General features: G+C 42.4%; 1 protein-coding gene and 1 long non-coding RNA gene across 5 annotated transcripts in view; one reads left to right on the top strand and one right to left on the bottom strand.

The window, feature by feature from the left end:
- UTP25 (UTP25 small subunit processome component) overlaps nucleotides 1-12,820 on the bottom strand; it is a 28,601-nt gene extending 15,781 nt beyond the window's left edge. For 2 of the 3 annotated variants that reach the window (XM_027082890.1, XM_027082891.1), the window contains exons 1-7: nucleotides 12,633-12,820; nucleotides 11,433-11,472; nucleotides 10,502-10,733; nucleotides 8,325-8,495; nucleotides 6,010-6,098; nucleotides 3,898-4,308; nucleotides 1,997-2,216 (exon numbers count right to left, since the gene is read on the bottom strand). In XM_027082890.1, the coding sequence (XP_026938691.1) occupies nucleotides 1,997-2,216; nucleotides 3,898-4,308; nucleotides 6,010-6,098; nucleotides 8,325-8,495; nucleotides 10,502-10,733; nucleotides 11,433-11,472; nucleotides 12,633-12,739 (1,270 nt within the window). In that variant the 5' untranslated portion in view covers nucleotides 12,740-12,820. The remainder of the gene's footprint in view (nucleotides 1-1,996; nucleotides 2,217-3,897; nucleotides 4,309-6,009; nucleotides 6,099-8,324; nucleotides 8,496-10,501; nucleotides 10,734-11,432; nucleotides 11,473-12,632) is intronic. The other variant, XM_027082892.1, reaches the window with a different exon arrangement.
- Nucleotides 12,821-12,903: 83 nt separating this feature from the next.
- LOC113607494 (uncharacterized) lies at nucleotides 12,904-20,570 on the top strand. Of its 2 annotated transcripts, none has more exons than XR_003427968.1 (2): nucleotides 12,904-13,017; nucleotides 18,119-20,570. It is a non-coding gene; the product is annotated as an uncharacterized LOC113607494 (long non-coding RNA). The 2 variants fall into 2 exon arrangements; XR_003427967.1 differs by having other exon boundaries at nucleotides 18,095-20,570.
- The last annotated feature ends 1,625 nt before the right edge of the window (nucleotides 20,571-22,195 follow it).

Genomic DNA, 22,195 nt, shown 5'->3' with positions numbered 1-22,195 from the left:
GTGATCAAAATGAAATAATATAAAATGATAGGCTGTGATTTTGGAGTTATAAATTCTTACAGCCACCATGTATTGTAAGTTGCTATTAACCAAAGCATAGAGAGAAAAAAAAATACAATGAGATATCACCTCAAACCTCTCAGAATAGGCCTTATCAAAAAGACAAGAAATAACAAATGCTGGCAAAGATGTGGAGAAAAGGGAACCCTTGTGCATTGTTAGTGGAAATGTAAATTGATGCAGCCACTATGGAAAACAGTATGGATGTTCTTCAAAAATTAAAAATAGAACCACCATACAATTGAGCAATTCAACTTCTGGGTGTTTATCCAAAGAAAAAAAAACACTAATTCAAAAAGATACATGCACTCCTACATTCACTGCAACATTTATAATAGCCAAGATATGGAATATGGAAGCAGCGTAAGTGTCCACAGATGATCATGTCCACAGATGATGAATGGATAAAGATGTGGATACATCCACACACACACACACACACGCACGCACAATGGAATATTACTCAGCCATAAATGAATGAAATCTTGCCATCTGTGACAACAAGGATAGACCTTGAGAGTATCACAGTAAGTGAAATAAGTCAGACAAAGACAAATATCAATAGCATGTGATTTCACTTAGATGTGGAATCTAAAAAACAAAACAAACAAAAAACCAGAGTGATAGATACAGAGAACAGACTGGTGGTTGCCAGAAGGGAGGGCGGGGTTGGAGGGTGGGCAAAATGGACGGGGGAGATCAGGAGGTATAAAACTTCCAGTTATAAAGTGAACAGGTCACAGGGATCCAATGTATGCCATGGGGAATATAGTCAATAATATTGCATTAACTTTGTATGGTGACAAATGGTAACTATACTTATTGTTGTGATAAGTTTGTAAGGTATAGACATTGAATCACTATGTTGTACACCTGAAACTAATACGTCAATTATATATCAATTAAACAAAAGACTGATCTATCAGCTGCTTGTTGGCCACCTGCATATGTTCAAAACTAACCATAAGCTCTCATCCCCTTGCACTGCACACTCCAGCCATGCTACAGCCTCTGAATCTTAGGTCTATTTGGTTTATTCGCCCTGATGCCTCCACACATGCAGTTTCCTGTCTGAAACTTTTTCTTCCACTCTCATCACCCCACTTTGTACCTGGCTAAATCCTACTCAGGTTTCAACTTAGTATGGATGGTACCTCCAACAGAAGGCCTTCCCTAACGGTCCTGTGCCCATTTTGAGTAAGGATATTTGCTTTAACTACTTTAAATAGAACACCCACTATCCTCTAACCATAACACATCTCATCCCATACTGTCTGATTTGTCTTAAGGCTGGACTTGTTTAACAGTAACTTTTAATCCCGTATCTCCAGCTTCTTAACAGTGCCTGGCACATAGTAGATGCTTAATAATTGGTAAATAGGCATACGTGACTAAAAATATTTTCCAGGAACTTTTTCAATGTACAACCAGCCAAGTACATGGGAGCTGAATGACAGACAAGCAAAAATGTGCAAAGCTGGGTGGGAGTCAGTAAGTCCAGAGTGGAGATAATTCAGGTGTGGGCACTCCACATGGCAGGCAGGAGGTAAGTCCATTATGTACAGATGCTCTAGTTTATTCATCTTCCCCAGACTGACCCACCCAGCCCTATCACCTCCAACTCCCCCAAGAACCCCTGTAGCATTGACCATGAGCTACCAGCTATAGGCATGCTGAGACATTTGTTATAAACATGCATGTGCCTTTCATACATGCCTTCACAGACACTCCAACCCATTAGCCAAGTATGTACCCCATTAGCCAACGCAAGACTCTCCCCTGGCAGACGAGTCGTCTCAAATGCATCCTGGTTCTGCTAGGAGGCTGAGTCAGTGATCCTCTGAAAGAATGCCTAATTCCAGGCTTCTAGCTTCCAGCTATGTGCACCTCACACCTCAGGTCCCTCAGGGTCTCAGTTTTGACAAGGAGGAATTACCAGTCCTGAAGTGGTCATCGATGTTGCCGACAAATACAGCTTCATAATCCTCAGGCCTCTTCAGGTTGGGTGGTCTCTCCTCGGGATCTGAGCCATACTCTCCATTAAACCTCTTTTTGTTGCTTACAGTTATTTTCTTCTTGCTGTCGCCCTCAAGAAGACTGATGAAGAGCTGTACCACCCGCAAAGCAGCTTCCCGGAATGGCACCACTATCAGCACCTGTGGAGGGAGTGATGGGCAGCCTTGGACGGGCAAGGGGAAGGAAGGACAGCTCGAGGTGAGCCTGCTGAGGACCTAAGGAGCCCTCTGTTCCGCAGCCCCTGGCCAAGGACCACATCCGTGTCACCCTCTTTACACAGGACCTGGCTCAGTACTGAAGGCTGAGCATCTTTCCGACCCACAGCACCATGTCCTATGGACTTCAATCTCATGGCTCCTTGCGGGGCGGGGGGGGCAATTCTTAAGCAGAATGTAGAAATATTTTTTGAGGTTAAGTCAATGCCTTTAACAGAGGTGTCCATTAGCAAAAACCCAAGGGCATAAACACACAAAGCTCTTTCAGGACAAGAAATGTTACTCATTTCTGTCTCCCACAGAACTTAGTTCAGTATTTTGATCCGTAAGACCCAAGGAATATGCTGAACAAATGAATTAGATGTATTAAGTAGAGAATAAAGCTAGTAAGGAGAGGACTAAAACATCATTACTTTTCTAGTACATTTTTCAGAAATGATGATAAAGGATTTCTGAAATAAGATCATATTTCAATGGGAAATATAGGATTCAGTTTTCCAAACATTTCGAAAAGTGCTTAATTTTAACTGTTGAGGAAAAAAACCAGAAGAAGCTTAACAAATGATTAACTTCTAACTACCCTTGTGTAAACAATACAATCAATGGATATAACCCCAGTCAGATCAGGCAATTCACCAAATTCTGAATGTGATTCATGGGTAATCTACCTCATACTCTATTTTGCAGTTCTAAATGGAAACAGATAATCTTATTATCCTGATGTTCAAGATTCTGAGGTAGTTTCCCAGAAGGGCAACCAGCACAGCCAGATGGGTGTAGTGATTCAGTTTGGTACAGTGCAGGGATGATGGATCAGTTTTGAAGAGGGCCAAGTTACTGTCCCGGCTGTCACACTAAGTAAGTGTCTAGGCTTTGGTTTCCCCAACTATCAAACAAGAGGGTTGGACTAAGAAATCTCTAAGAGCCATATCAGTATTAAAATCCTAAAATCCTATTAAGCTCAATGAGAAGAATCTAAGAAGATGAGGCTTCTTCAATATAGACACAGAGGCTAAGGGGTAAGGGGGTATGGGCGGCACAGAATCTACCTCCAGGACATCATGAAAAATGTAGACAGAATTAAAAGATGTAAGCCCCCAATCCACTGGAGCTTAGGCTTATGAGCCCACATAAATGTAATCATCACTTTAAGCAGCAATAATGATACAATGCAAAAATAGGGATTTTGTTTTCCAAGGTTTACATATTTATGTGGCTTAGTGAAGAGAGTCCTTGGTCTCTGTCCACAGGTGTAATAAGTAGGGATTGAATAAAAGGCTCCTTAAGGTCCCATCCAGCTCTCACAATCACAAAGAAGAGATTTATAGTGGAGTGTTACTTAGGTAGGAACAGGGTTTATCTTTAAGGAGAGAATTATCATGGAGGTACCTCCTGCTCCAGTTTCCAGTTAGATCTGCTGTTAGAGACAGTCCACTGAGCTGTCTGCAGCACTTCTCTGACATTACCTGGCCCATCTAATACGCTCATTCTTGGACTCATTCATTATTCCAATCATTAAAACATCTGAGAACCTGCTAAGTGCCAGGACCTATATGTTAGTGCCTTACAGCCTCCTTGAGGGCAAAGTTCTGCTGCTGCCACTCACCTTGGGCCTCGTTAGCCCTTGGTCCCTGAAGTCATCATCATCACCCACCCCAAGTTTCTGGCTTCGGCATCTGCTGTTGTTGGCAAGCACCTGGGCATTGGCTTTGAGGACGTGATTTATCACATGCAGGCAGTACACGTGGCGGATCTCTTCCCCATTCTTCAGGGCAGTCCTTTCTGGGTAGAATAGGTCCCGGTAAGAATTCATAATTAAGAAGAGCTCTTTCTGGAGGGGTGTGAAGGGGCTACTTGAATTTGGGGGGCCAGAGAGGAACCGGCTGTTGGTCTTGATCCAGGTGGATTCCAGAGGCTTCTGGAGATGAAGTGACTTTAAGTCAATGTCCTTTGGGGGTTTAAAGGTTTCCAACTGTTGAAACCTGGATGAAAAGACAAGCTGGCCCAGGATGGGCCACTGTGGGAGGAATGATCAAGAACTAAGTTAGAAATGAATTATAGTACCTTACATTCATATAGTGCTTTATAATTTACCAAGGCCTTTCACAACTTACAGATCCTCTCACTTTATCCTCACAACAACCCTACAAGGTAAACACTATAATGCTCTTCTTGCAGTTTAGGAAATGCTGAGATTCAGAGGTTATAGGATTCAGACAAACAGGGGAGAACAGAGCTAAGGGTTAGAGCCCAAGGTTTCTGACTTTAGAAACCTTGTGAGCTCTTCACTAGATCAGTGGGTCACAAACTGTCCTGTGGACCACACTGTAGGAAGTCAAAATTTACTCTAGACAAAAGAAAAGGGGGCCCGACGGTCAAATAACTTCGGTAAACACCACAAAACCTAATCCCCCTCAGGGAGAGTCACATGCAGATCAGACACTAAAGGTTCTGCTGAGTCCTGTAACAAGGACTCTGTTCCACTTCGTTTGACCCAGAGTTTTCCAAATTTACTTGGACATGGAACAAGGTTTTTATTGTTGTTTTGGATTTTTTTTTTGGGGGGAGACATATATTAGAATCGTAAAGAATAATATTTTGTGGAATAACAGTCTGGGAATTTTTGCACTGTAACAAAACAGCTGATCTTAGCAATAAAGAAAGGATGACCTCTGCAATAAAAAAGAATTAACTATTGATATATGCCAACAACTGGGTGAATCTCCAGGGAATTATGCTGCGTGAAAAAAGCCAACCGGTATGATTTTATTTGTATAACGCTTTTGAAATAACAAAATTATACAAATGGAGAACAGATTAGTGGTTACCAAGGGTTAGGAATGGGGGAAGGGAGGTGGGTGTGATTATAAAATGGCACCAGCGAAGAGGAGGGATCTTTGGTGCTGGAAATGCTCTGTATGTTGACTGTGGTGGTGGCCAGGGCAACCTACACGTGATAAAACAGTACAGAACTAAATAACACAAAGGAGCAGGAGCAAAAGTGAGGAAATCTGAATAAGACAGGTAGATTGTATCAGTGGAAATTTCCTACTTGTGATATTGTACTACAGTTTTGTAAGATGCTACCACTGGGGGAAACTGGGCAAAGGGCACACGGGATACCTTTGCATTATTTCTTACAACTGCATCTATAATTATTATCTCAATAAAAATTTCAATGAAACAAGGAAACAAGGATGACCAACTCTTATGAATAGCATCAGTGGTAAAAAAATATCACCGAAAAAAGAAGCAAAAACTGCTCCATACTGAATAATTTAGGTGTGAACTTATCTCAGATATTTCAAACAAATGAACAGCAGTAGCTACTATTTGACTGAACACTTTGTACGTATTTTCCAGTAAAATACTTTATTTTGATGCAGGCATTACTGTCCCCCTCTAACAGATGAGAACAGTGGAGATTAAAAAGGTAGATTAACTTGCCTTAGGTCATGAGATAGCCTGTTGCAGACGTTGGTCTAAACCCTGGTGTACCTGTCTCCAAAGCATTCTTATCTCATTGGTCCCCACCTTCCAGCTTCCCAGTGCCTTTGTTAGCTATGTCTGTGCCTTACTGGGCTCTTCCAGTCTTCCTCTGTCTTGCTTCCTATCAAGCCATCTGCCACAGGTGTGTATCATACATTCAGGGAGACCACTAAAACCCAAGACCATTGCTTTTCTCCATTTGTGACTGTGATGATGAAACAATGCTTACTTTTAGTTGGTGGGTAGTTTTGGGATTTGTGGCAACAGCCTGGATTTCTTTTTCTTTCAGTTCTTTGTTTACATGTTGTGCAAATGGATCTAATTCAGAAATAAAGAATATTAGAACACTTAAAGCAAATGACAGGGATTTTCCAGTCTTCCCCTGTGAATGACATCCTGTTTTCATGATGTTAACTCATCTTTTTCCCCATCAACTTTCCCCATCATTTATCCCAGTCCAGAGCTTAAAAGTTTCTGACAGGTTCATCTCCCTAAAGCATTTCTTTAATCACATTATTCCCCAGCTCAAAAACCTCTGAAGAAACGTCTCGGTCTGAAATTCAACATACACCTCTAACTTACCTCTCTAATGTAATTTTTGAATTACATGGCTCTCAAATTCTTCTGCCACTGTGGCTTTCCTTCCTTTAACTGAAAATTCTATTCTCTGGTTCACCACATTTCTATATATCCAAATAGTATCAGTTGAATGTTACCCCCTATTGTGATAGCTATACCCCCTATAGCTATCACAATAAATAGCTATTTCCCAGGAGCCTACTGTGTCAGGCACAGTTCTGGCTCCAAAGAAGCCATCTCTGGTCCCCTACAGACAGTCATCACTTTCTCTCAAGTGCCCCACCCTGCCCTCAGTTATCCACACCAACACATATATGTGCATGTCCTACCTCACCTAACTAGACTGCAAGATCCCTGAGGGCAGATTCCATGTCTGATTTAACCTGCACTGGAAGACAAATATAAATGCTCAACACTCAACTGAGGTGAACAAATGATCAAAATGGTAGGGTCATTGCTCAGGGTATCAGTGCTCTGCGCTGGCCACCCAATCTTCTCTTCCAGTCCCACTCATGTAAGAAGCAAAGTTAAATGACCCAATCAAGGACCCAGGTAGTAAAACTTCAAATGCAGTGCACCTTACATTAAGACCTAAGATAAAGGTGAACAATAGGAAATAAGAATTCTAGGTAATAATATATCAGTACAGACCAAACAACCAGAGAAACTTCAGGATAGTCAAGCTTCCTAGTGTTTCCTCCAGGTTTTTTTTTTTAAGTTTTTTTGAGTTCAGAATGCAGTTTGTGCCCAAATTCTACCTGCTACTTCTTCCTCTTGTCTAGAATAGCTAACAGAACCAAAGGAGGATTAAAATTTCAACTTCAATGGCACAGCTGGTTGAAGAATGGCACTGGGACCAAAAAAAAGGCAGTCAGGACACAGAATGAGACCAACCTGACTCGCCCACCCAGGCACAGGCTAAGACACAGGGATCTGAGAGACAGCAGAGCCCTGTCTCAGCCTACCAGAGGCTTGTCTAAGTGACAGTCATGGGGACAGAGGCATGGCCCAGAGTGTTCTGTATCTTGACTTTGGCGGTGACAATATAGATATACACATCTGTCAAAACTTATCGAATTACATACTTAAAAAGGGTACACCTTGTTGAATGTAATTCATACCTCATTAAAGTTGATTTTAAAGTTAAATTAAAAAGTCACCTATGGGGACTTCCCCAGTGGCACAGTGGTTAAGAATCCGCCTGCCAATGCAGGGGACACGGGTTCGAGCCCTAGTCTGGGAAGATCCCACATGCTGCGGAGCAACTAAGCCCGTGAGCCACAACTACAGAGCCTGTGCTCTAGAGCCCGCGAGCCACAACTACTGAGCCTGTGTGTCACAACTGCTGAGCCCGCGTGTCACAACTGCTGAAGCCCACGTGCCTAGAGCCTGTGCTCCACAACAAGAGAAGCCACCACAGCGAGAAGCCCGCCCACTGCCACAAAGACCCAATGCAGCCAAAAATAAAGAGAGAGACTGGGGAGACAGGGTGGAGCTTTCTGGCTTCTGAGGTGCTTCCTGGTAATAAGGACCAATCAGATTAGCCACTGCCGGGTCTCACAAATCTGGAAAATTACTGCTCCAATGAGGAAGAGCAAGTGAAGGATAGAGAGAAAATTGCAAAGTACTTTTCTCCTCTTTCTCTCCCTTCCCTGCTTGGGGAAAAAAATCAGAAGTCTTCCCCTGACTCCAGCTGTGGATGTGAGCTTTGGGGAACTGGCCTTCCCTGCTATCATTCTTCAACTGTTTGTTCTCCTGAACAGCCGCGCCCACTCCCAACACTGCCTAACCCTGAAAAACACAAAAGATCTTGGAGAAGCATTTCTTTCCAGCTCTACATCTAGCTGCTAAACTATCTGTTTCTATTACTGCTCATTCCAATAACAGGAGATTTAACAGGTATTAGACCACAACCACCCATACTAAGCACCAGCTGAATTCAAACATCACGAGCTGTGCTGTGACCTTGTAATGCTTTCAGAGAACAGTTGCCTTCTCTTTCCTCTTCGAGAAAGTTGGTTTCTAGGCTGAAGAGTGACTCATGTTTTGCATCTGTAAACTCCTCTGGGGATTCCTCTAATGTGCCAGGTGGCCCGTGCCCATCTTTTCCCTTAGGGTCAGCAGGTAAGGCTGCATCTGCAGTTTTGATAAAACATTTTGTGAAATTATTTACTACTCATAAATATAATTACACTTCTGTTGACAAATGAAATCGAATTCCTTAGGCTATCATTTACTTTTAAGCAAATTCAGGTAGAAGACATAAGTTTCAAAATTGAGCTTGACTACTGACCCGGTACATGTAAAGATGTTCAAATCAGCGTTGATATAACAAATAACTAGAAAAAAAATGATTTTGTCATTTCTATCGATGGGGTACTAATTAAATTACCACATATTATTTACAATGGAATACTATGTGATTAAGCTAATGTGAACCCACAGTTACACACGTTATATTATTAAAGAAAAAAAGTAAGTTACAGAAATGTACGAGACCATTATGCACATACACACAAATATATGTAGATACTTGTATTCACTCATATCCATAAAAATGTAGTCTGGAAGGTTCTATAAAATGTTAAAGGTGTTCATCTCAGGGTGGAGGAGATATACGTTAACTATATTACCCTCTTAAATTTTACAGTAAATATATATTACTTTTATAATTAAAAAAAACAAACTTTTCATTTTTAAAAACCCAAAACATGAAAGAAAACTGGAAAACCAACAAAATTAAACAAAAAAACCCCTAAGTCTGAGGCAACGAGTTTTTTATCCCAGTACAAGTGATAAATTAAAATACTAAGAATGGTGTGTGACACCTTAAAGTATAGAAAAAAATACAGTAAGGCAAATAGGCATTAAGATAATAGGATATAAAAAGTTACCCAGATATATTCAGACAATGGACTACTATTCCAGTAATAAAAGAAATGAATTACTAACATGAACTATGCGGATGAGTCACAACATGAGGAGCCAAAGAAGCCACACGCAAAAGGGTACTTATTGTATGCTTCCATTCATATGAATTTCTAGAATAGGAAACACTAATACATACAGAAAGAAAGATGTCAGTGGTTGCCTGATGTCAGGCCTGGGAAACTGACTGTAAAAGGACAAGAAGGAACCTTTTGTAGGTATTGGAAGTGTTTTGTATCTTGACTTTGGTGGTGACAATATAGATATACACATTTGTCAAAACTTATCAAATTACATACTTAAAAAGGGTACACCTTGTTGAATGTAATTCATACCTCAATAAAGATGACTTTAAAGTTAAATTAAAAAGTCACCTATGGGGACTTCCCTGGTGGCACAGTGGTTAAGAATTCGCCTGCCAATGCAGGGGACGTGGGTTTGAGCCCTAGTCTGGGAAGATCCCACATGCTGCGGAGCACCTAAGCCCGTGCGCCACAACTACAGAGTCTGCACTCTAGAGCCCACGAGCCATAATTACTGAGCCCGCGTGCCACAACTACTGAAGCCCACGTGCCTAGAGCCCATGCTCCACAACAAGAGAAGCCACCACAGTAAGAAGCCGGCACACTGCAACAAAGACCCAATGCAGCCAAAAATAAATAAATAAATAATAATAATAAAAAAATAGTCACCTAGATGTCTGAGTGAGACAGAGTTCCTTGAAGCTTTCAATCCCAGCTCTTCTCTGAAGCCTCCCCTCATTTACCCTGGCAGCATGTGACCACTTTGCATCTCTTTAACACCTTATATTTTATCGGTTCCATTCAAATTTGATGCTTGAAAAGTTTTGTATATTTTATGTCTATCTTCCATTAAACTTGGTTCCTCTAGCGGAGGAACAATAATCTTTCATAAATTGAGACCATTACAAAAACAGAATTATGTTCCCTTTCCTCTCAATCAGGGGAATTTGAACTAGGATTGATGAAATCCTGGAAATCATAAGCAAAAATGTCATTTCTGCATTATTATGGCCAGAGGGTCCTGTGTTTTCATCAGATTCTTGACGATATCACAGAGCCCAACAATGTTAAGAATCTCTGCTTTGAATCCATGTGCTTTCACCCAGCTCATACAGTACAAGGCACCATGCCCCTGGGGCAATCTGTCTGTGGTCCCTGCAAAGATGATAAACCCACATCAAAGACACTTACTCTTCTGCACGTCAGTAGACGCTACTGCCGTCTCTTCCTCCACACTGATGTCACTATCGCCATCTTCAAGATTCATTTCTGTCTCATCTATAACACTGTCTTCTTCCTCTTCCTCCTCCTCATCTTCCTTGGAAATATCCTTTAATGTGGCAAGTAGTCTGTTGTAACCAGAAACTTGTTCTGGTTCACTCTCTGCTTCACTTTCAGAACTTGAAGTATCTAAACTCTCTGACTAAAAGGAAAATAGGGATTTTAAAAACAAAAATTATATTGTTCTTGTTGCTACCCCACGACTATCAGGCCCACAGTGGAACCAAGTTCAGACTTTTCTAAATAAACACTAGCTTTTCTGCAAATATGCAATCCTATCTATTCAACCAAATCTAGCACCAAATTTGTTTAAAACAGCTTATCTAGCTATGATTCTAGAAGCTCTTCCTCTTCTTTGAACTGCTAATGTTCCACATGGAAAGACAGCAAACTAAACACATGGAGCTTTAGGTTATAAGGCGATCTAACCTATGTGTCAGACATGTGGCATCTTTAAAAGAGCAACAGGAAAACTTACAACAAAAAAGTGTAGTTTACTTTTGAGTCTGTGGTAATGAAATAAGACCTTTGATGATTTTGCACTCTATTTTATGTTAAGCAAACAAGACGTTCCCTCTTAGGATTCACCAAGAGCCCTCTGGTAAGCTTCCTTAACAGGTTCTAACAGGCTTATCTCTCAGGACAGTTTCATACTCTATACTATATTAGTTATCACAATGGCATTTTAACAGACATCTGCACTTAAAACTAAGCAATATTACTAAAATATAGCTTACATCTAAAATCAAAGAGTGGAAATATAGCCAAACTTTATTACTATATATAGTCTTAAAAGTAACAGTCCAGAATCAACTATCATAAAGAAGTTATAAAGCATTACCAGTTGACAAGTCTGTGGTTTTGCTTCCTTTCTGGAAACCCTGAGAAGAAACAGGTAATGTTAAACTTTAACTACCAGCATGTAGCAATTAGGAAAAGTCTAATCATACAACTTTAAATGAACATGGCAGACTATACTGTTATAAATACATTATATCTATTGTCAAGTAAAAACTCCATATGCATTTGGACAGGTTTTGTAACAATATGCCAAACAGATAATAAGAGACAAATGAAAAAGTCTAACAAGACCACATGACAAATACTACAGTCACACAGTAACAGGCTCTCATCCAAAAGATGGGAAATTTTGGCAAATAAAAGCCCTCGGGGTTCACCTTTTCTAGCAAGTTTCTTAAGTAGACTATCCTTCTAACTGTTGATAAAGCAGCTCAAAGTGGTGGGATGAGCGCTAAGATCATAACTGAGAGTCTGGACACTTATAGAGGAACCCACAACTACCCAAACATTAGTTTCCTCATTGTCATTGAATAGATCGGTGATGTCGAGGGTCCCAAGCAATTCTTTTTTTTTTTTAACTTATTTAATTAATTTATTTTTGACTGCTATGGGTCTTCGTTGCTGCGCCCGGGCTTTCTCTAGTTGTGGCGAGCGGGGGTTACTCTTTGTTGCGGTGCGCGGGCTTCTCATTGCGGTGGCTTCTCTTGTTGCGGAGCAGGGGCTCTAGGCTCGCGGGCATCAGTAGTTGCAGCACCCTGGCTCAACAGTTGTGGCTTGCGGGCTCTAGAGTGCAGGCTCAATAGTTGTGGCGCGCGCACGGGCTTAGTTGCTCCGCGGCGTGTGGGATCTTCCCGGACCAGGGCTCGAACCCCTGTCCCCTGCGTTGGCAGGCGGATTCTTAACCACTGCGCCATCAGGGAAGCCCCCAAGCAATTCTTTAAAAACATATAAAACGAAAACAAGCTTATAAAATCTCTGCCCAGTCGCCACACAGGAGGCGTGCCGTCTAGCATAAAGCTACCGGCTAAACAAAAGGTAGAAAGACCGGTGAAGAACCCCATCTCAGGCGGGAAGCCGCCAGGATCCCCGGGCGAGCTAGGCCGGCGCCGGGGCAGCGTGGGACGCGGCGGGAGCTGCCCTGTCACTATCCCCGGGCACCGGCGGACCAAACGCGGGGACACGCGGGCTCCCACCGGGAAAGGACGCCGGCAGCGCCGGTCCCAGCCTTGCCTCTCCATACCTGTCATAGAAGGGATGCTCCTCGCCGAAATCCCTTAGATGCTTCTTCTGCTTTTTGGTTAGGGAGTTGAGCAGCTGGCTCTGGCTCCGGCTCCTGCGCTTGCCCATGGGGTAGACGTCAAGTCAGCCAGCTTCCAAGAACCGCGTTTTCCACCTGGAAGTAGTCTCGTCAACCCACTCACGCGGGATTTCCGACGGCGCTTTACGGCGGAAGCAGGGTGCCGTAAAGCAGACCCGCTTTACGTCGCGCTTGTACGACAGGCGTTAGAACTTCCTGTTTCCCATTCCGGCCCCTAGCGAGGCTCTTTGGAAGCGCATGCACGCGTGCGCAGCTTTTCTCCGAGCCCTGTAAGGAAGGCCGGCAGGCAGGCTTTGGGCCTCCCCAGGTGGGTAAATGGGTGAGTGTACTTTGTGCGTCTGTTTTGGCTGTGAGAATCAGACTGCATAAACGTGTAGTAACCGAGATGGTTGAATGCAGTGCCTTTATATTATGCCATAATACAAATACCAACTAACATTTAAGGCTGCCGGCGCATCTCAGTTCATCCTCACAACAGTAAACAAATAGGCCTTGTTAATAAGCCTGATATTGGAGATGAGAAAGCTGATGCTTACGAAAGGTTACATACACACTAGCAAGAGAGGAGATGGAAACCACAGGCGACCACAGGCTTTTCCCACTAGGATCTGCCACATGCGTGTGCTATGTGAAGAATGGGGACGCAAGGCTGAGATTCCCGCCCTTACCCTACCCCCTCATTTTCTGAAAGTATTGCAAGAGCCCCTGGTAACAAATGTCTTCTGGCATTTTTCATGTTATAAAAGCAAAAACACATCCAGAGAGGTAAAGTTCCTTTCCTAAATCACCCGGAGAGTCGATGTTAGAGAAAGCAGTAAAACTCAGTAAAGTGTCTCAAAACTGAATTGGGGCAAATTGGGATGGAAAACTTTTAAAGGGTAAGTAACTTTTCTATATCTGGATCGTGGTGGTGGTTACACCTTGTATACAATTACCAAAATTAATAAAACTGTACCTTTAAAATGGGTACATTTTAATGCAAGTAAATAATAATCTCAATAAACAAAGAGGAAAAAACAATGCAACTGGACTGAATACTCTAGAGACAGGCAGAGTGTGCAGGGATCCTTAAAAACCACAGGATAAACACAGAGACACTTTTTTTCTAATAGTAACTTACAATGTCAATCATAAACCACAGAATTCACCTGAATAAGGTGAAATAGGAGCCATCAAAGACAGTGTTCACTGGCTCTGCTATTAGAGGAGCGTCTGTGAGAGAATCTGAGCTTTGTCCAATACCATGTCACACCTATAGAAGTCGCACTAGAACTATTAAAATCCTATTTTTGTGGTTAGATTCTGGGAGGTTAGGGTGGGGTAGGGAGGCGAGGGGAGGGAGTATCAAGAAAATATGCAAACAGCAGGTAGTGCCAGCAGATGGCCCAGCCAAGGAACCCATAAACAAAGAGACATCTGTCTTCTGTCTAATTTCAAGATAAAAAGTACAGTCACTTACGTCAACAAAAGGCTGTTTGCAAATGTCATCATACATATCAAGGCGCTATGACAATAAAGTCATACAATGTTTTTTCTCCTCCCACCCTATTCCAAGTGCCCCAGCTTCCCTCCCCAGAGGCAACCAGTTTCTTGGTGTTCTTCCAGAGATCTGCTATGAAAAGCTATACTCTTGAGCACTTGATGTGACTCTTTACTCTCTCCTGGTTTCCATGTCATTGTAGTCCTATGGACAGGTCTAGACTGTTCCCAGGTTCAGACAGAACTGTGCCCTAGCTCCACCCAAGTGGTCTCATCATTGGCTCACTGAGCCCGCTTCTGAAAATATTTATATTAGCCTTTGACAACATAAAAGGGTATGCTTTGTGAAATTTTAACCTGAGAGTTCGGAATTTAAACATATTTTTCATGCCTCCAGTGAAAGTTCTCTTAGTAAAACCCACACAAAGAAGATGCATGTGCCAACTAGTGAAGGCCCTGGGAAAATTGTAATAAAGGCAAAATTTGTTCTTCCTTTTCTTCTTCCCACACTCAGCCCTTCCTTTTCCCTCCTGCAGGGTTTTCTTTGACCTTTGCCCTCAGGGACTCAGTATTTTCAGGGGTAAAAACAGTCCAGGAAATAATCTTTTGTACTAGTTTGTAAAGAGAGGCTGATGAATTAATGTTACTTGGGTATTTTCAATTCGGGGAGACTCCCTAGGATAACGATCTCAAGGGGTGGGAGGGGGGTGGCTGTCCCTTAGGACAAGATGGTCAGAATATTCAGAAAAGTGTTAGTTTTTCTTTATTAAAAACTTTTTCTTTGGAAAATTTCAAGCATATACAAAAGTAGACAAAACAGTATAACACACTCCCATGTTCCCATCCCTCGGCTTCAATGCAAGGCCATCTTGTTTCATTTGTATGCCCACACACTACCCCTAACTCCCGCCCCCGTATTATTTTTGAAGCAAATCCCAGACATTGTATTATTTTATCTGTAAATATTTATTTTTAAATATCTGAAAGATAAGGGTTCTTTCTTTAACATAGCTACAATAGCACTATTTCACCTAAAAAAAAAGGTGATAACAATTATTTAATATCATCATATAACCAGTCAGTATTCAGATTTCTGATTGTCTCATAATTGTCTTTTTTTTTTTTTACACTGTTAGTTGAACATGTTCTGCTGTTCTCTGTGTTTCTCGTGAATACATTGTGGGATTTAGAACTTTGATCAGATTTCATTATAGCTAATATTTTATACTTCCATCAGGAGGCGTATACCGTCTGGTTGCCTTTCATTCTGTGATGTTACCAGTCATTGGTAGTCAATGTCTAAATTGGTTAATTCATTAGAGGTCACATTCTAATTCTATCATGAGGTGATATTCTATCATTTCTTCTTCACTTACTTGCTGGACTATTTCTATGAAAGCAAGCTTTTCCTTCCCCTAAATTTTGCTTACCCAGTGGTGCTGTTTGTATAGGAAAAGCAGAAGAAATGCTTGATTCTCTCCCTTCATTTACTAATTTTCAACACAAGGAGTCAATTCACTAGATCTTCTAATGTTGACCAATCAAGTTTTTAAAAAAATTTTGAGTATCATTATGAACTCATGGAATTATACAAATTGATGTGTTTTAATCCCTTGCAAATATTATGGTGTACATGATTTGAAAGAGCTTATTTGACATATGGTGATGTATTTGAAAAGACAAACTATGTCCTAATACAAACCACAGAAAGTAAACAGGAGTCTGTCTGAGATTCTCAACAGAGCAGGAATGGGAAGGTGGGGAAGGAGCACAATTTGAGGATACAGATCAGATGCTGGGGAAGTTTGAGTTTTGAAATTTATGTGATAATATAAGTGATGACAAGGGCACATGTGTTCAAGATATGTTGACAAGGAGCCATATATAATCCAAAGGTATGACTCTCTAATTATGAAAGCTCTGACACCGTAGCTACTGATTTGGGAAGATTCTGGGGAAAGTGTGTGTGCACCCACACATCTGTCTGCTAGTTGCCTCAAATCAGACAGTCTCCTCCACCACATGTATGCATACGTGTCTGTATACACCCCAAAGCCATCCAGCCTCTTCCTGAGACTGCTGGCAGAAATCAGTCTCTTGCTACCCGTATAATGAAATGAGCTCATTTATTCATTTAAAAAAATGTACTAAACACCATGTGCCAGGTGCTGTGCTAGCAGCTGAGGCTGGGGGAAAGAATAAGATCCAGTCCAGCCTCTTCAAGGAGCTCTCAGCCTCACCCAGGTATGGATAAGTATGCAGACTATTACAATACACTGTGATAAATGCTAAACTGATAGATGCTGGGTGCTAAGGAAGCAGCTCGGTCAGGGTTTGGGGGCTGCTGGGGGTTGGGGGCTGGGGGGGAGGGTCATCTGCTGCCCTTGAGCGTTTGTCAGTCTGTCACGTTCATTGAACATCGGTATTGAACTTGAGATTAATCTAGATTCTAGATTTTAGGCTGTATGAATTGTTTCAGCTGACTTCATGAACAGCATGTGTGTGTGTTCAAGACAGGATATGAGGGATATAGGGCAACAGGAAATTAGAAAGCTGGGTAGTCATAGGATTCCACAGCGTTTATTGTGTAAGGAGCAATGAGCTTTCTAGGTGGAGCATGTTTTAGATAACAAGATTATGTCTGAAAGGAGAAAAGCTCTGTAATGCGTTTCAATGCACTCTACATAACTTGAAAATGTAAAACACTGTTTATATATAGTGCCTACCCTTTCTATTCATCTGTACCCAGAAGAACTACCCATTGTCAAACCCAGAGCCTGGCATAGAGTGACCTGTAATAATTACGTTTCCTCAAGCTTATCAGAGGTTGTTTTATATTAGGTCTAGCCTAAAACTGAAATATTTTATCAGATTATATTCATCTGACTGAGAACAAGGCTAAAATGCTACACTAGAGGGGATAAAGTTTTACATCCCTCCCTCTAGTGGAATGTTGGTGTAACTACATTCTGTTTTTCACATTTTTCTGGCAGAGGCTTAGCAGGCAAACCTTCATTCATTCATCAAACATTTTCTAAACAGTTACCATGTTCCTGTCATAATGTTAGGCATTAAGGATTTAGAAAGCTCAGACCTCAGGCTTTCCCCTTGAAGACCTTTGGGGAAACAAAGCAATTAACAAATAATTATGCTGTCATGGGCTAGATTAGAAGGGTGTCTACAAAGGGTTTTAGGAACCCAGAAGATAAAGGAGCTCCTCTTGCTGTGGAGGAGAGAGGAAAGGTCATGGGGAGTTGCACAGAGGATGCACTGAGTCAGGGTTTCCTGGGAAAGAAGGTTCCAGGGAGTGGGAGTAGCATGAGCAAGGTGGAAAGATGTGTTTGGAGAACTGTCTGTGGTCCCTGTTGCTGAGGTGGGTGGGTGGGAGTAGAGAGGTTGGAGAGACGGACAGGTGAGGATTCAGCCCACTAAAGGCCTTGCGTGCCTTGCTGGGGCATTGAGGCCCAATCCCATGTAAGGTGAGGAGCCCTTAAAGGATTTCAAGCAAGGGGGTTATGTGAACCGATTTGGACTTTAGCGAAATCACGGTGACGTCTGTATGGGTGACAAGGACATTAAATCTTCCTTTCTGACGCCTTCCTGGAGCAGCTGATTCGCTACTGATGCTGCCCACTTCCAAAAGACTTTGGAGACTTTTTCATGTTTTTACCAAAGGCTTCCTCCCACTTCTCAGCATTTCTTGAAACTAGTATTTCAAGTCTCTCCTGATAGAATTATCCTCAGTGGAGACTGTAGTGAATTCACTTTGTGAAATCCACGCCATCCATGCTAGTTCCTGTGTGGGGCGTGGATACAACATGAGGGGATCGTAGGGGCCAAGCTAATGGGCCGTGCTCCCCATTGCTGTTAACTGCTTCTGTTCTTCCTCTGTTCCTGGGGCTCAGAGACGCTTATATCCATCTTGACAGATACTAAAATGATCGTCTGGGTCAATACTGCCTTAATGAGAACATCTGTGCATTCTCGCAAGGTAAAGTTTCCTTCCTTGTCATTTTGGTGACTGATAATACTCCTGTAAATGTATTTGGTTTTTTGAAGCTCAGAGGGTATTAATATGTTGGAGCACTATGTAAACTTAAGTCATAAACAGCATTTATTACTTTGGTATATCAAAAAAAAGAATGTCAAGATCATTCAAATCACACATTAAATTTGAGGTTGCTGTTAGACATCTAAGTGAAGAGGTCCAGGAGGTAGTCAAATATGCATGCACATCTGGGATTCAGGGGAGAGTCCAGGATGCCCAAATGGGAGTGGTCAGCCTATAAATGAGACTGAATGAGATCATGACGTGTAAATACAGAGAAGGAGCCTGAGAACTGAACCCTGGGGCCTTGTAAATTCCAGGGGCTGGGTGGGGGGATGAGGAAGAACCAGCAAGGTGATGGAGAAGAAGCAGCCATTTGGGGAGCAGGAAAGCTGATATCGTCTCCCATTCACTGATCAATCCTTCTCAGGAAAGGCAGGTTTACAAAGGGCTTAAGACCGAGGGTATTGGACTCAGTTGGATCTGGATTCAAATCTCCATCACAGTAAGTACAAAATGAGTTTACACTTCATATGTGCCACTGGAACTAGTATAGGACCTGGAGGGTATTTGTTCAGTAATCACTGATAGTGCATTAATGTACACTGGGCATATATGGAGTGGCAAGGGAGTTTATGAGAAAGAATAAAACAGAGGCCCTGGCCTCAGGGAGCTGAGTCCTGAGGGAAGGAGGAGTCCTAGAAGCGGATGATTGTCCATGACATCACAACATGATAAATTCTTGAATGAAAGTATGAGCCATGCACCGAGAGAACAGAGGAGGAGTGATTAATCCAGACTGCGATGACCTGACTTAAATGTGATGCTTTCTTTTTTTTCTCATTCACCTTTTACGTGCCATTTTGCCTGTAAAATTCATGACTCTTCTGAGCACCACCAGTTAACCTACATGACAGTTTATGAGAATGCTTTTCTTTAGGAAAAAAGAAATGGGGGAAAAATCCTCAGGATATAGACTACGGTCCTACATTAAAAAAAATGAAGTTAAGAATTACCATCTTGAATGAAATTGAATCTATAATTGCCTCTTAGCCCAAATTGACAGTAACTGCTATGTTCTCCCACTTTTGACTGTTAGCAAATCACTCCCCGGTGTGGTTCTCCCATCACAGGCGTAACTGCCCAGCCTGTTACATCTGGTGTGGGAGGCTTCAGTGATCTTAATCTTCTTCCTTGGGCGATGATTTACCTTCCATTTTGGAGGCAGCTTATTCAGATAGTGAAGCCCCAAGAATGTCAGCCTTTCACATATTGAACAACCATACATTTCTCATGAAGAAGATTTCTAGCATCTTCTTGTGGTTTTTATTTCTCCTTGTTTTCCTCTCTGCATTTGTTCTGACTAGAGCTAAAAATTTTAGAAATAAAGTTTGCAGCTAAAGATGGCCTTCATGAATTTACCATAAATTCTTGCACTGAAAATTCCACAAAGGCAGATTGCAAAGCTGCTTGTTAAGTCAGTGTTGAAGGCGGACTACCTTCATTCTGCAGACTTAGAGCTCCTCCAGCTCTGCCTGACGAGGGGATTTGGGAGCCAGATGAACGTTTGGATCATTGTGTCCTCCAATCCTAAAGTAACTGTACTATAGTCTCTTTGATGGCTGGGGTGGATGACAGTGAATGTATCTGGGACAAGGCAGGAAAAGAGATGAGGGCAGCATGGGTAAGTGTTGAGCATTGTTAGCTGGGACCCAAGGAGGACATTCTCTTCAACCAGCCAGGAATATATCCAGGAACCAGTGTTTGTTCTTCCCAAAACAAAAAGACTGTGAAGAAACATTAAAAGAAAATAAAATAAGACAATTGTGTAGCCCTGATTCAAAAATGAAGAAAACACTAGCCTTTTCTCTTAGAAAAGATAGTTAAGGTTTATTTCCTATGAAGGGTATATATTATTTGAAGAATAACTGCTCTTCAAAGTTGTCCCTGTACTTCAGCCTTTAACTAAAGGGACCAAGTCTCTTTTAAAGTAGGAATCCCAACGAGACACTGAGTACAATGGACTGAATATTTGTGTCCCCGCGCCCCATTGCCAAATTCATATGTCGAAATCCTAACGCCCAATGTGATGGTAGCAGGAGCTGGGGCCTCTGGAAAGTGATTCGGTCCTGAAGGTGGAGCCCTCATGAATGGGATTAGTGCCCTTATGAAAAGGCCTCCAGAGAGCAACCTCGTCTCTTCCACCATGGGAGGACACAGCAAGAAGATGGCCTTCTAAGAACGTAGAAGTTGGTCTTCACCAGGCACCAAATCTTCTTGGACTTCCCAGCCTCCATAACTGTGAGAAATAAATATCTGTTGTTTATAATCCACCCAGTCTCTGGTATTTTGTTATAGCAGCCCAAATGGACTAAGACACCAAGTTTCTCCATGAGTAGATTAGCAAGGAGTTCAGTCTTCCCTCTGGTTTGGCCAAGTCTCTCAGTGATGCTGACCCAGTCCAAAGGGTCAGTCCTGGTTACATTCATCAGCAGTCACTGCTGAAGCCTGGCTGTGCTCCAGGGGGCAAGAGCAGACATTCTCCCCAGCTCTCCCTGTGCCCTCCCACAGCTCCCCCCAATTTGTTATACTCAGTCTCAGGCATGCCACTAGCTCCCAGTGGTATAGCTCTTTAGGGTCCGAGTTCTTCCCTTGATGAATGCATGGCCATTTCCCTTGGCACACCCATAGTGTCAAGGCAGGTGGGTTGGAAGGAGGCTTCAGCGTCAGCCTCATGCCGTTCCCAGAGCCAACTCACCCCTATGATGGGCTCCAGGCCCTAGGTCATTACTGTCTTACGGTGAAGGTCATTTCAATGGCCTTGTCACAACTGTCTGTCATTGAGCCTTGTCAGGGCCCCTCTAGTTCATCTGACATGTTCTGGTGACTCTGAATCTCAAAGAGACTAGATCTACAAAGCTCAATATGAGCCATTATTGTTATTGAGCATCATTTGCTGTCTAAGCATAAGTTCCTATTAAACTGAATGAAATAGGAAGGTGGGGAGGACTTGACTCTGCCACTCACGGATGAGTGTGTGTGTGTATGTGTATGTGTGTGTATGTATGTTGTGGGGAGAGGAACAGGCTATAAAGACCTGAGAGCACATTCTACAGAGGTCCAGGACTCTAATTTTCCTTCTTGTGATTTCCTAAGAGAGTCTAGGGTAGGACAATACCAAGATGTTGAAGACAGATTTGGGATGACAGGGAAATTTTATAACCTCTAGCCGTCATCAGAGTCAACTGTCTAAAATTCTTGAACCTTCAGCCAGTTTGGGCAGAGGCCTTGCACTGCCAATAGTAACAACATAGAACACTTCTGTACGTTTTTACAATCACATAACAGGCCAGATAAAAATCATACAGTAGGTATGTCAGGAAACCCAGAGAGAGCTGCTAAGAGCCCTGGGAATGCAGAGAGAGGCAGACATGCTTCTTTGGTCTATCACAAACATCAATTTTTCGCAACCCAATTAGTAATGCTGAGCATCTCCTCTATGCTACGCCTTTAGGGAATGGAATGCTCTGGCTCTTCCTGTGCAAGAGTTGATCACCTCCTTGGGGAAAGCAGAAGGATGCACCCCTAGAAATAAATAATGAAGACAACAGACTCTGGACAAGGCCTCTGGGCATGACCTTTAGCTGCCCTGGTTACCATTGTGTGACCAGCTACCTTCAGAAGGAAATGCTATATACCTCCCACATGGCCACTCTACACAGCAACAACCTGATTCCTGGCATCAAGGAAGAGTTTGCTCCTAGTGGTCGGGGCATTTGGGTTGAGAAGTGAGATGGCAGCAGCTGGCACCCCTTCTGTCCGTTCCAGAGCTAGGGTAGACCGGACGGAAGGCTTTTTACCATTTACCAAAAGGCTTTACCCCAGGCTTTACCATTCATCAAGAAGGCACAGACATCTCCCGGGAGAGGGTGGCTACTGTGCCTGGAGAGCCGGGTGC

Source organism: Aethalodelphis obliquidens, unplaced genomic scaffold (genome assembly GCF_003676395.1).
Source record: "Aethalodelphis obliquidens isolate GAN/ISIS:26980383/991018 unplaced genomic scaffold, ASM367639v1 scaffold48, whole genome shotgun sequence".
Taxonomy (NCBI): Eukaryota; Metazoa; Chordata; class Mammalia; order Artiodactyla; family Delphinidae; genus Aethalodelphis; species Aethalodelphis obliquidens.
This window is presented reverse-complemented; position numbering and strand designations above follow the sequence as displayed.